General features: G+C 39.6%; 1 protein-coding gene across 1 annotated transcript; it reads left to right on the top strand.

Moving 5' to 3' along the window:
• The first annotated feature begins 743 nt into the window (after positions 1–743).
• Positions 744–10,551, top strand: alpk2 (alpha-kinase 2). The gene is made up of 11 exons (XM_053478037.1): positions 744–1,048; positions 1,535–2,100; positions 3,549–4,800; positions 5,301–5,448; positions 5,784–5,914; positions 6,126–6,164; positions 6,671–6,969; positions 7,149–7,237; positions 7,365–7,582; positions 8,965–9,013; positions 9,096–10,551. The coding sequence occupies exons 1-11, from the start codon at positions 814–816 to the stop codon at positions 9,292–9,294; spliced, it is 3,225 nt and encodes a 1,074-aa protein (XP_053334012.1). The 5' UTR covers positions 744–813; the 3' UTR covers positions 9,295–10,551.
• Positions 10,552–15,174: the final 4,623 nt, after the last annotated feature.

Below are 15,174 nucleotides of genomic sequence, written 5' to 3'. Positions count from 1 at the left end.
GTACACAACCCCAGGATGAGTCCCCATCGCTGGACCCCAAAGGTGAACCTACAGCAATAGATAACATACCAAACATTGTAATCCATCCTGACTGGATTAACAGGACTGTTTATAATGCTGACACACATAAAAATGATTTCGTGTATGAAGCTGTCCAACACAACGACCCTCAACTAAAGGGTATAGCTGGAGAGACTGTGCATGATATTAGTCAAACTAGCAGTAGAAGAATTTCTATCATATTGGTTAAGAAATACATGATTTTGTAGTGAAACCATTGCAGACGTCCGACTCAGAAATAGATGGTATTTAAGAGAACATTGTCCAAAGCACTGACTTAGAACTTTGTGATGATTTAGGGAATACTGTTCATGAAGCTGACCCAGAAATGTTTGGTATTTTAGAAGACACTGTCCAAAACAAGGACTCAGAAATTGGTTAATTTTAGAAAGAATTGTGCAAAGCACTGACTCAGAAGTTGATGGTATTTTAAAGGACACTGTCCAAAGCATTAACTCTGTAATTGGTGGTATTTTAGAGGACATTGTCCAAAGCACTGACTCAGAAGTTGATGATATTTTAGAGGACACTGTTCAGATCAATGAAGTAGAAACTGGTAGTATTTAAGAAATCACTGTCCAAAGCACAAATTTAGAAATTAGTGGTATCTTAGAGAACACTGTCCTAAGCACTAATTCAGACATTGGTGGTATTTTAGGTGGAGCCTCAGGTCTACCACCGCCGCAGCCCCTCCCACTCTATCCAGCAGAGCTCAGTAATAATAACACCGGGGAGGATGGTGACAACAACGCAATGTCAAACATTTTGACTGACTCAGCTGCTAATTTGGTGGAGAGTGACGTGACCCAGATGTCCAAGTGGCTTACTGTAAATGCAAAAACAGAGACGGAATCAGCATCTTGTATTTTGGAAGACCTTGCTCCAGACGTGACGGTGGACCACACGACTGAAAATAACTCTGATGTACAGCTGCTAATCAGCAGCTTCCCTCAGGCACCAATCCTAATCCCATCTAAGACTGAGGAAGGTGAGACACACCAGATCACTTTTACACACTGTCTCCTGTCCAGATTTGAATCATTTAGTTATAAATAATTGTGTTCAAAGAAGATTTATTAGTACGACAGAAAAAAATAACTATTGATCTAATAGATAAAAGATGCACAGAATTTAAGAAAAATAACCATTTAAAAACTATATTCAAACATGAAGGTGTGTTTACCGGTTTTACAGGAAGATTTGACATGAAGAACCCGCTCTTGTTTCATTACTGACAAACAAATTAAAACTTCATAAGAGCTTTGAAGTTCTGGAATATCATTTACTTGGAAATCTAAGTTATATTAAATGTTTTCTTTACTAACACATCTGGAGAAAATGTTAATATTCCAGTCTGTTTACATGATTACATAATGTTTACATTATATCCATATAAGGTGAATGAGCAGCATGCCAGGTTGCTAGCATACAGTATGTCTTAGTTCCAACTGTAACTTGGGATATTTTTCTCCAGGGTTTGACATGAACCCCTCAGAGGTGACACAAACGATCTTCAGGGGTGACATGTCTAACGAGTTGTGGGTTGATGCTTTGGACGAGTGGGGACATCATCCAGCCTCCTGTCCCATCACAGCATCTTCAGATAACACAAGAACCTCAACAACGGGAGCTAAGTTTGGTTCCTTAGAGACACCTACTATGGAGCGGTGGTCATCTTCTGACAGCTGGGCCAGTGCCTTATCAGACTGGATCCAGTCTGTCAGTGTCCTCCCAGAAGATTATCCCACTACAAGAAGTACGGAGACCCAGCATCAGTTCCTCATGTCCATCCAGGATGTGACCGAGGAGAAGGCCACGGGTCTGGAAAGCTCCTTAAGAGTAGCAGATGGGGATTCTGAAGGGGAAGTTCTGATACAAAACTCCACTAGTCCTCCACTAGACCAGCCATTTATACACGAGGAAAAGAGAGAACATAACTTAGACATGATCAGGACTCAGGAATTACTGACACAGTTAGATGTTCATGAGAAAGAAGGAGAGTTTAAGAATGACTCTACAGAAGAAAGGCTGGAAAACAAGGTAAGCTATTGTCACTCTGTTGGGCATCTTATACAGCTCTGGTTTTAACCAACAGATTAAAACAACAACAACAACAACAACAACAACGCTATTTATGTTTACACTTAAAGCATAGGTTTGTCTTTTTTAGCGCCCTCTGCAGTCTGTAAAGAGAACTTCACATCTGAAATTAAAATGTAAATTTTAAGTTCTCTGTTAAAATTAGGTGTATGAAGTGAACTGCGATTTTTAAAGTCAGTTTGTAGAGCATGCTCTGTTCTAAATGTGGGCGGAGTTTATTTCTAGACCTGGAAAACTCAGAAAGAAACTAGTAAATCCCCCGAAAATCCAATACAATTAGCAAAATTAATTTTATTGATTCTTCTTTTAAACAGAAGTCAGGTGACAATGGCTCATTAAAAAAAATTCTGTACTTTTTCCCCACAATCGAAGCTAATTAAACAAATCAATTATTTATTTTTGTTTAACTTACAAATTATACATAGTGGAAATTATACCCTTAACTTAAATATGTTAATACATAAAATATTTGATATAATATAATCTGACTAAATTTAAAGTTTCACTTTAATATGTCTGCATCGTATTTATTTCATATATGTACAGTCGTAAAAAGCATCTTGTTTCATGTAAATGCAAAAAATCCTGGAGGGTCAAAAACTTTTTAGCCAAATACGTCCTTAATGTAGCTGAACATTAGAATAAAAAGGACAATTCAAACTCAAATAAATAACACAATGTAATGGTGTAACGGTTGGTAAATGCTGCGGAATAAACATGTTGGGATGCGCTGTTAGAGGAAACTAATCAACTTCACGGGCGTATCACTAACACTGCTTAACACACACTCACACACTCATACACACAAAGACACACACTATAGCGAGCAGAATAGAGACGGTCAAAAGCAAGTAAACAAATGGGGGGCTGATTACAGAAGACACTAGATAAGAGACCACACACACACACACACACACACACACACACACACACACACACACGTGCAGAGTAAAGGAGAGGAGATAGAAGGAGAGATGTCTGAGAGGGCAGTCAGGGGTGTGTGAGAGGAACCTGAGCGATAGAGCACAGCTGAACCCTGAAACACGAGCCTGAGGATAAGAGCGGAGTGAATCAAAGCGCTCCCATTGGCCCGACTCAGAATGTCGCGTAGCTGCCGCGGCCCCCATAATAGTACTGAACTCTGTACGCTTGTTCAAGCTAATGAGAATGCAGGAAGGACAGAAGGGAGAGGGATCGAGTCAAGTTAATTGAGGTAAGACCTACAGAGAGTGTTTTAACTCGAGCGTGAAGGAAAGACAGGCTCGCACACAAAGATCTACCTGTCTATCTGTCTATTTCTATCTCCTCAAGACTCTTCGTGTTCTTTTCCATTCACGAGCGACGCTTTATTACTCTGTGACCTTTTACAGAACATTCTTTTCCAATAGCAGGAGAGCAATGTGCTCTGGGAGGTAACTCAAGAGACAGCCTTCGAGGAGGAAGGCGAAAGGAATCGTGGTGCCTTGAGCTTCTCGGGTTACCACGTCACGCCGGAATCGGAGGTTCATCTCCTCGACAGCTATGAAGCCAATCACCTGAAAGCCAGGAGAGACGTGACAGACGTTAAAGACGCCGGGTCATGTGTGTTTCCTAACACAGGGGAGGTGGACTTTATTATGCCGCTTACTCCGATCAGTATCGGAACGTCATTCCTTCATTCGAAAGAGGATCCAGGCAAATCAAGGACGTCCTTAAAGCCGTTTCACGCAGGAATCGGTAACGAAATTGGACGGGATCTGACACCAGGAGCCAGTAAGATCTACACAACCAAGGAACCAGACAAGCAGTATTGTGACACCTCGAAGAAAACCAGTGATCAGGGTCCATCGGTGTTGTCTTGCGACGTCCCAAACGACAAAACCGAGGCTGGGGACGTCAGCCCGGAATTTCAGAGGCTGATCTTACCCACAGGGGAGCGGTTAATGTTCTGTGAGGAAAAGCACATAGCATATGTAACTTTAGACTTAGACGACATTCTGAGCTTTAAGAACTACCCTGAGGAACACTCGAAACAAAGCTGTGAAAAAAACAGCAAGATGCCTCGTAAAACTTTGAGAACATTATCGGAGAACAAAACCCGCTCCAACAAACACAAGGACAAGACCAGCAACAACCAGCAGCTTGTTGGGCAAACCAAAAAACGAGAGAATGTGAGACCAGAGTGCCATTGTGAGGAGTCTGGAGGCTTGGAGGACAGCGCCGTGACCATGATTGAGACCATCGTAATAACGGAGAAGGTCACACCTAAATCTCAGGGGAAGAAGAAAAAGAAGCAAGGAGCAGCAAAGCTCGAAAACGAGCCACTTCTCAAAGTGGAGAACGGAACAAAGCCGAAACCCACCAGGCCTAAAAACGAGACCGCGGCAACGCAACCGAGTAAGGTTAGGGAGCGAGTCGCAACCTGTGAGGGGAAGGAGCCGAACGAAAACGATAAAGCGGCTGAAGGAAAAACAAAGTCGTGCACAGAGACTTCACCAAGCCTGCCTGGCGCACTGGACGACGACATCATCAAACGCAGACGCATCGCTGGGGACAAACCCGGGTCCGTATCGGTAAGGACGAGGCCGCAGCTTCCTGCAATCTTCCAGCAGAAGAAAAGAGAGGATGAGGTCAAGCAGAAGAGTCAGATGCATAAAGAAGGTAACGGGAACGTTTCAAGTTTTAGATGTCCAAAGTGGTTTAGTCCGTACATACAGTATGTATCATGTCTTTATGTAACATTTAACATTATGTAACATTTCAGCCATGTTGTTTATTTTTTTTTAGTTTTGTACTGGAACCATAAGGCTAATGTAGCAAAGTAAATACCAGACGTCTAGACTGCATGTGTAAAATCAGACTTCAGGCCACGCCCCCTACCTGGGTCGTACGTTGATGTCAGATTCAGCTCCGAGACAATGTTTAGTCCGTATTTCTAGACAATTGTGTGTTTACAGAGAGAAAAAGCAGAATAGCGAGTCTGTCGCTATTGTTTAGACGTTGTTTAGACGCGCGGTTCGGTCGGTTTAAACTCGCGGCTGTGTCGCACTGAGCGCGTTTGATCTTTGGTTAAACAGCTGCTTCAACTGAAGTACATTTGTATCTCTAACGTTAAACACTTCCTGTGTGTATGTGTATGTGTGTGTGTTGTTGTTGTTCAGTCCCACGTGTCGTCTCTGAGATTGAGGCGGCTCCTGTTGCTGACGATCCTCAGAGCATTACACTGTGGTGCCGCTTCAGTCCCGTCACGGCCGAGTCCTCCATCACGTGGGTGAAAGAAGGAGCAACGCTGCGGGAGGAAAACAGGAAGTAAGGAGTTTTGACTTTTTAAAAATAGAAATAATAAGTTAAAAATAAAAGTGAAAATGGCAGCTTTTTACAGAAGTGTAAACTCCTCCGTCCTGAAGATCTGAGAAAACGTACACTTTACAGTACAGCTTTATCTCTGCTGCACTGACACTGGAGACTCCTTCCGTTGCTTTACAGAGTCATCAATAAGTCAATGTGACGTGTAATCAATCAACTCTTCCCAAACAATCACGATCAGGAATTCAGCACTTTGCTGTAAAAACACACATCTAGGCATAACCGTATTCACGCTGGTGTGTGTACGGCACGTCTCACAGTTCGTCCTGTGCTTTCAGAGCGGGAGACGACGGCCGGGTCTCTCTGTCGGTGCTGAAAGCCTGCAGTAAGGATCTGGGGTTTTATCGCTGTTCTCTGATCAGTGCTCTCGGTTCAGCGTCCACCTCCGACTATCACCTCACATCAGAAGGTGAGAAACGTTTCAGCCAGAGCTTTCAGTTCCCTTACTGAGCATTTTAATTAAATGTTGTCTACGAATAAAATGATGTCACACAGGATTTACACAACACCATAAGGTTTTATGAGCTGATGTTAGCTGAGCAGGAGTAGCGGTGACGTAGCAATCCGCTGTAATCCAGCGCGGTCTAACGGTTCGTCTTTCTCCTCTCGTCTCTCCTCAGTGCTCATGGAGCTCGTCATCCCGGACCATGAGACAGCAGGTGAGCCCATGTTTCAACTCACTGTCTTGTAGTTTCTAAAAATAGGGAGGAGCATCATGGGAGAAGTGTGACTCTTTAACTCCTTTAAAGGGCACCTAATATTAGAGATGTACAGTGTTTTTAAAAATAATTTTTGGACCAAAATATAAGACAAACACATTCCCTCCTTTTTTTCTGTACCTGTTCTTCTTCATATTTTCTGCCCAGTATGATGTCATTCAAGGAAAGAAGGGGGGGGGGGGGTGTTGGGGGATACACTTTCACAAAGGGGAAGCAGAAACCAGAAAACAAGGTCTGAGATATAGATAAGCTGGAACATTAATGCACAAAATCCAATTCTTAGGAGCTTCACTACTGAACCGGCTCTTAACTGGTAACAGACGTGAACTAGGATTGGGTGGGAAAGGGTTAAAGACTTATGTTAAGATCTTAAAAAGGAGTATAATATGGAAACTTGAAATGACTTTTCAGCTTCTTTTCCTGTGTTATTTTCCCGTTTTTCTCAGCTGAGCGTGAAGTGATGGCTGTAGAAGAGGAAGACGTGTCCTGCAGTCCCCTCCTCTTCAAGGAAGACATCCTGGCTGATCAGTATTTTGGAGAGCAGCAGCACACGAGCATCGTGACTGAGAAGGATCACTTCGGTGAAGGAATGCACCGCAAAGCGTTCAGGACGACGGTGCGCACCGACACGACGTCGCTGTTCGGGTTCAGACACTCCTGCGTGCTCAAAGTGCACAGCTCCATCGGATATGGAGCACAGAACGACGACGATGTCCTGCAGAGGAACTACGACCTCGCTGTGGAGGTGAGCACAGGAAACGTCAGACCTGCTGGAACAAAGTTAGCAAGAATGTTCTGGGAACCTAATTCGGGCAAAAAAAAAACCCCAAAAATTATAAAAAAAACATTTTCCAGGCCAGTTTAAATCTCGTGTTTAATCACAGAATCGTTAATCACTAACGTCCCGGTTGTCCGTGTCCTCAGGAGTGTTATGTGCAGAACACGGCGCGAGAGTACATCAAGGCCTGGACCGACGTGGCCAAATCAACCGAGTCCTTCGGAGAAGTTCCCGAGTGAGTACACGAACACGTTAGCACTTAATAAAGGATCAGTAAATGATTATTTAAGCAACGTTATGAATTTGTAGTGTAGATGTCAGAGCTGTAATGATAAGATTTCTTTTCTGGGTATATTGTTCAGAATCATCCCCATCTTTCTGGTGCACCGGCCATCCAACGCCATCCCGTACGCGACGCTGGAGGAGGAACTGATGGGCGACTTTGTGAAATACTCCGTGCGGGACGGGAAAGAGATCAACCTGATGAGGAGAGACTCAGAGGCGGGACAGAAATGCTGCGCCTTCCAGCACTGGGTTTACACGCAGACCGACGGAAACCTGCTGGTTACTGATATGCAGGGTGAGATGGGTTTGATTATTTTATGTTATGATTTATGAAGATGAGGTCGTGAACAGTTCCTGAGTAAATGATCACGCCTTCACCAATACCGGTTCATTTTGAGGTTCTTAAAGATGCCTAACAAACACCTTGTTCCAATTAAATTCACTTTTATCTGTGTAGGGCTTTTAACAATTGTCATTGTTGCAAAGCAGCTTTACACAATCAAAAGAATTATTTAAGCGTGTATGAAATGTGAGTGTGTCAGATAGGTTCAGAGGGCAGAGGGGGGTCAGAGTAAATATGAATGTAAATGTAAATGTAAATGTCAGAGTCACTGGCAGCTCAGAAGAGACAGGTGTAGCTCGACAGAGAGACAGGTAGAGGAATAAATAGAGAAGAGGAGAGAGAGAAGAGGAGAGAGTAGAAAAGAAGGAGAGATAGCAATTAGGTACTGTATAGTTACATTTACATAATGTATAAGGTGAATGTATATTTACTGTATAAATATATTTACTGAGTGCAAGCAGGGACTCCGGCAGGACTAACAATGACATCATCACTAAAAGGGAGAGCCAGAAGGAAACTACGTCCATTGAGTCCCCCAAATCTGCTCCTTTACCTAAGGCCAATCTATTTATAAAAATTCTTGGCTAAATAAATAGGTTTTTAGCCTGGACTTAAACACTGAGACTGTGTCTGAGTCCCGAACACTATTTGGAAGACTATTCCATAACTTTGGTACTGACAACCTCATAGATAAGTAGAGATCACTCAGAGATCGTGTAGAGTTCACTCGCAGGTAACTGACATCCATCCATCAATTACAGATGTGTCCAGATTTCTGTCAGATCAATAACAGATCAGTTTTAGACTGTAATGGACCTGTTTTAAAATTTAACATAATGTTTAAAGGTCTCTAAATATGAGTCAATACAAATAGAAATAAAAATGTAACTTTTAATTTAACTGCCTCCAAAAACCCCTTTTTTGTTTTTTTATGCAGTTTTTCCTGCCAATCAGGTTGCAGGCTCTAGAAACAGCTGGGAGATAAAATATGCTTTTAAAAAAACCCACTTATGCTCAGGTTTTCACATTTCAGGCATTTTCCCTCCCAGATGTTGAGCTATTGTTTGTGAGAGTTAGAGGGATCATTCAAGACAACATGTTAACTACGAGCTGAAAAAACCTGGGTTAGCAGTTATCAGGTAGCCGCAAACCGCTAACTGCTAGCTAGCTGGGAATTTTTTCTTCGCGTGTTTTATCTGTTCGCGCAGACTGGAGACCCATCTGAACGCCTGAACAGGACTGAAAAGTGCAGTTTGCTTTTAGACGTCTTTTAAAGTTCACTTAAGCTCACTTGCAGATCAGATCACTTATGGAATGTCTTTCTCTACGTCCAGGTGTCGGTATGAAGCTGACAGATGTTGGAATTGCCACCGGCAAAAAAGGGTGAGCTTATAAAATGTGATAATTGATTTCATATTAAGTTTTGTATTAAAGGTTCAGGTCGTGTGTTTGTGTTTGTGTGCAGCTATAAGGGCTTTAAAGGAAACTGTTCCACATCGTTCATCGACCAGTTTAAGGCTCTCCATCAGTGTAACCGCTTCTGCGAGCTGCTCGGCCTCGCATCGCTGGAACCCAAAGCCAAACGGACGGCCCCGCCCAAACCCAAAGCACAACCCACGGCCAGGAAAAAGGCTTTTGGCCCCACGCTCAAGGGCAAGTCCTGACTGGACGCCAGCCCTTAGCACTGGGCAGCGGGGCAGAATGCTGCAAAGTTCCATCAGAGTGAATTGAAAGACATTATTATGACACGTGAGCTTTTGACCTCTAGGATGTTTTTTAGGTTTTTATTAATGAATAGGTTTTCTGTACTGTTTACTATGCAGATGATATAAAGCTGTGTAATATATCGAGCATATAATCCTGTGTCATATGCAGATGATATCCAGCTGTTGATGTCATGGTTTGCTGTGCATTATCATTAGGAAAAATAATGACTTTTGCAAATGAGCTTAATTCATCAATCCATCAAGCAGCCAAAGAAACACAACTGGACAGTATTTATACCGGATGCATTACATTATTCTACTTGTTCTTTAATCTCATTCAGGAAGTCACAGTGAACATGTGAAGCGACATACTGTAGGTGTTAACCTAAATCACATTTGTCCCAATCTGACATTTGTACTGTGGATATTATTTATACCCATTTTGTTACACATAGTTTATATTTACTATTTAATACGAGGGTGTATATATTTTTCTCTTACTACAGAGTAGAGTTTTGTACAATCATTTTTGTTGTTTAGGGTGAGGAAAGATTGACGCTGGTGAACGCTGATAAAAACACGTCCCACTGAGCGATGAAGCCAGCTGTCCTGCTGCCTCAGGAAGAACGTGAACCTTGGCCAGGTTTCCATAGACGCCTGTTCCGAAACGTTATACACACACCTGCCACGTGTAGCAGGTCATACTGATTTATTTGGCATCGGCAGAAGGAATATTTGTTTACAGTTTTGATTTGCACGTTACATGGCCTCGGAAAATCTGGTGAATTATTAGAATAATCCTCATACGTTACAGGTCACAGTTTTACTGGTTTATAAATGTTCTAATGAAACTTGAGCTCAGGACGTAAATCTATGCAAAGCAAGAACAAAACCTTAATAATAAATCAGACTTCACCACTGGGTTTAAATGTTTTTATAACAAAAAAATCAAATATCATCTTGGGCTTTTTTATTTGTACATAGCAACAAAAGGAACAGAGGAAAAGTAAAAGAAAGAGACTCGTATACTTCTGGGTTCAATTAATAGACGAGTGGTTATGATAAGAAAATAATTCTCATCAATAGCAACAGTTTTATTTTTAAAAAAAAGAAAAAAGAAGAAACTATACATTAACATGTTTTTGACTGAAACATACTGAGATTGAATAAGTCTTCTAATGAATCATAATGCAGAAGGCGGGGATTGTCTGAAACAATTATTTTACAATCTTTCTTTTTTATATATATATATATATATATATATATATATATATATATATATATATATATTAGATTTACAAAGATAAAAACAAAAATGAAGTGGACTTCTTAAAACAACCAATGCATTAATGTGATATTTAGAAATTGATTGTTGTTATTGAAATGAAAACACCTTTCTTTCTTTTTTTCCCCTCCATGTATTATTTTCCTCCTCACTTTAAGGGCTCAGTGCTACCACTACTCACCATAAGGGGTCGCCAAAGTTATCTTTTTTTTTTTAGTTATTATTTGATCCACAGGCTCAAAATTTTTTTATTATTTATTAGAGCTCAGGAGGTCAATTCTCATATTAAGCCTTCAGATGAAAATGAGTCTTAGAAGTTTAAGAATAGAAAAAAGTATAATGTAGATAATTTATAATGAATACATTTTTTTGTATGTAATTAGCATAAATGCACCACAGTTTACACAAGGTTTTGTGTTCTTGTATTTACTGATTGCCTAAATGTACTCACATTACACAATCACATGCCTGGAATAATTCAGCTGTGGGGAAAAAAAACATGATCGTCCAGCAAACAAAAAAAATTTGCAAAGCTGAGACTGATCAGAGGAATGTCGGCGACTTGAAACGAGTTCCTGCTCTGTTTTCTGTAGCTCCAGTTGCAGGTTCACTCACACCAGAGGGAAACGGAACGAGGGTCATGTTGCCGTGCACTCTGGGGAACGGCCTAAAATCTCATCAGTCGTTCCAGGTATTCTGCTCTACTGCTGATTTTAAATGTCATATTTATTTACGAGCAGTTTATTCTACTGCACTGCAACATGCTGCTGTTTATCAGGCCGTGTAGTAATTAATAATAAAGTGATTAGTTTATTTAAGCCATAAGGTCAGGGATGTACCTGTGCTGCACGCTGGAACCTAAAGCGCATATTTATATAGAAACTGTTCAATGTTTATGCAGTTCTTCATTCCATAGGAATACAATTTAATTTAAATTAATTACAATTTATTAATAATATAAAAACATAAAATATAACTATTCAAATTCAAACCTAAAAATAAAAACACTAAATAGATTTACAATACAAATAAAAAAATATGCAAAATTACAATTAAGCAAAATTTTTGAATAAATTAAAGAAGACAATAAATTAAGAATAAATAAAAAATTACAAAATGAACGTGTAAATAATTGTGAGATGTATAAAAGAATACAGATGTATATAATGTATTAAAGACACAAATATATTGTTAATATTATTATTATTAGTCTTGTAAGCTTATCAGATAATTCAGATATATACAGTACTGCATTTCAGTAAACACTTTTGCCACATATACAGTTACATATGTTTACAGAAATATCATATCATCAAATGTGATACCTTTTTTCTGTTTTACTGTAATAACAACAGATTCCTAAAGTCTATTTGTTATTAATCTTACATTATTAAGTGTGTGTGTGTGTGTGTGTGTGTACATCCCTGCCAATGAGCTGTTGCTATAAAAATAGCTGCTGTTAAAGAGAATTAAACGACACTTTCTGGCCAATCAGAGCGCAGGACTCAGCAGCTCAGTGGTTATTTAAAGGCTGTAGACTCGTAAACCTAAAATATTAATTACTTAATGCCGAGCATTGAGTGTGTATATACACTATAACTGCACAGACATGATTTATTGTCACATACTGTAAATACACATACACAGCTATTTTGGATGACACACACATTATATATACTCTGATGAAGCTCAATCCTCATTGAGTGTATTATCAGGACGGGGCGTGGCAGTGTGTGTGTGTGTGTGTGTGGTCTGCTGGTCACACCGTAGTTATTTAGTGTGATAATGGCGTTTGATTAGACATGACACAAACACCATTGTCACACTCCATAACTGCGGAGAGAAAAAGAGAGAGTGATAGAGAGGAGACACAAACACACACACAGCCTAGAGAGAGAGAGAAAGAGATTTTGAATTAGACATTTAATATACACTATATAATTATCTGTATTTTAATGATCATTATTAGTCTTGATTGGTCAGAAGGTGTTGATTAATTCTCTAGAAAAGCAGCTCTCTGACAGTAGCGCAGGTTTATATTAATGCACTCGCGCTGATATGTTACTACGGTAACAGCTAGGAGAAGGAAGGAGTCTCCAGTGTCAGCAGTTTCCAGTGACACATCTTCCATCATTGTCACTGATTACAATATAACAACACCACCAAACACACACACACACACACACACACACACACACACACACACGCGCGTACACACACACAGAGTTATTCCTTATAAACTTAGACTTTAGTTCTAGAGGTCACTTAACTTTTTTTTTTCTTTCTGCCTTTTAACATTAAGAGTACATTTTATTTATTTAACAATTTTATTTAAAAAACACTTTAGGCCTGGGAAAGTCAGCGGTAGGATAATAATGTAAATCAAACTTATCATTAGACTCGAGTATTGCTTTTAATGTTGTACAAAATTAAAACTTTATGCAGTATGGACTAAAGATTTTTCTCATTACACAATACAATAAAAATCAAAAATGAATAATGAATAAAAATATCAATGATCATATGAAACCACGTAAACCCACCTGTGGATCATAAAGATGGCCGTCATCACTTCTCCGCAGCACGCATTTGAGCTCACTAAATACCCAAAATAACACGGGCATATTCTAAAGAAACCCCTCAACATAAAAAGGCCATGACCTTGTGTATCAGTTACAAACTCCCATACACTTGCCCATCGTCTCTACACCAGCCATCTTCCGTGCAGCAGCAGCTCGTTTAGAGGATTCGGGACGAGTTCAGGTCGGTCCGCTCCCTTCTGCTCCTCTTTATGTGGCCTCTGAGGCTTTTAGTCAAACAGTAAATGGAAGTGAGAGATAAGCTCTGAGCGCTATTGATCAGCTTGCAACGTGAAGTGCAGGTCACTCACCCAAAACCCCTAACTGCCAGGAGAGGAGGAGGAGGAGGAGGAGGAGGGGAAAAAAGAGAAAGTGAGGTTTTTCTGATATCGTGCCACACTGACTCCAAAATCGATTTTTAAAAAAATAATATTTTCTTTTAATTTATATACATTTTTGCATTTGAAGTGGTAATATCTGGCAGTTCCTCTACAGTCCTACAAGTGGCGTGCCATAAACCATTTGCACATTGGAAGCTAGCACAGAATCCTGTGTGGTACGAGCAAATTATTTGTAGGTTTGTTTAGAATTCAAACAAATTCTAAAAGAAAATAGGATTAAATCTGAAAATGTATAAAATCGTCATACAGAATCACAATACAAATATAATCGACACCGAGGTATCGTGACAATATCGTATCGAGCGATCCCGGGTAATTCCCATCACTACTAACTACCTCCCCTAACCAGTTTACACGGTTCATCTAGTGGTACCCTCTTCAAACCCGAATGTCCTTATATGAGGACATGACATTTTACCTTAACTTCATTCTCTCCCTCTCTCTCTCTCTCTCTCTCTCTATATATATATATATATATATATATATATATATATATATATATATATATAATTATATACACACCTAGGAAAAACCCTTTGTAAATTCTGAACTGTATTAACACTACCAGCGTACAAACAAACCCGAAGTTATCTATAACCTTATGCAATACACTAACCTGCATTACTAGCTAATTAAACAGCTCTAAGATGCTAGCATCCACTAGCAGGGCGCTACTATACTTTAATATAGGCTACTACTAAGACAAACCTCTTACTATATATATATATATATATATATATATATATATATATATATATATATATAAATATATGATAACTACTAACATACTAACTAGCTATAACAAACTACTACACTAAACTTAAACATAAAATCAGCCTTAACTAACATCTAATAATAAAATAACCTACTAACATTTCAACACATATTGCAGAAACATCCTAATGAAAAGCATCAACATGTGCTAGCTTATTCAAATACTAACTATATAACATATATTACTATCAAAGTGCTCGCTGCTAGCCTTATATAACTAGTGCTAGCACAACTATGCTAGTCCACTGTTAATGCTAACATGCTAAACATTGCTAGCATTATTCACTGACAAAAAATACTAAAGAAACCTTCAGTGTTCCCTCGCGCGGCTTACAGACACTTGTAATGCCTAGTAATGCTGCTAGCATGCTAATCGATCCAAACATGCTAATGCAGACTGGGGATAGAGATGCTAACTACTACTAGCATGCTAAATATCACTATGATAAAACGCATATAAATGATAATTAGTGATTTTTGTTAATTGTTTGTTGTGAAATTAATAAACGAGGCCAAAGATTTCTTTATGAGGTGTGCGAAGGGAAGACGTGACATTGTGTAGCTTCGCGATTAGCCGCATATGAGCTACACTACATACTGATGTTAGCATGAGCGCATTGTCACAAGCTGTTCAAGGAAAATAATCAACGCCAGGGTGCTGAAGTTAATTATTTTCCACTAATTTTCCTTATAGCACAGCGTTGTGATGCGGATCATTTTTTATTAATTAAGGAATGATGTAACTAATGAGTTAAAACTTAAAACAGATAAACAGAAACACATGTAATATTAGATCCTA

The sequence above is a fragment of the Clarias gariepinus genome, chromosome 19 (assembly GCF_024256425.1).
Source record: "Clarias gariepinus isolate MV-2021 ecotype Netherlands chromosome 19, CGAR_prim_01v2, whole genome shotgun sequence".
NCBI classification, from domain to species: Eukaryota; Metazoa; Chordata; class Actinopteri; order Siluriformes; family Clariidae; genus Clarias; species Clarias gariepinus.
The sequence above is the reverse complement of the archived record's forward strand: the minus strand, read 5'-3'. Positions and strand labels throughout refer to the sequence as shown.

Excerpts from the sequence above, each read along its gene's own strand:
- alpk2 (XM_053478037.1), top strand. The coding sequence starts at position 814 with ATGTCAAACATTTTGACTGACTCAGCTGCTAATTTGGTGGAGAGTGAC. Across the intron at positions 5,449-5,783 it reads CTGCGGGAGGAAAACAGGAA|AGCGGGAGACGACGGCCGGG; the intron begins GTAAGGAGTTTT and ends CTGTGCTTTCAG. Across the intron at positions 9,014-9,095 it reads ATTGCCACCGGCAAAAAAGG|CTATAAGGGCTTTAAAGGAA; the intron begins GTGAGCTTATAA and ends GTTTGTGTGCAG.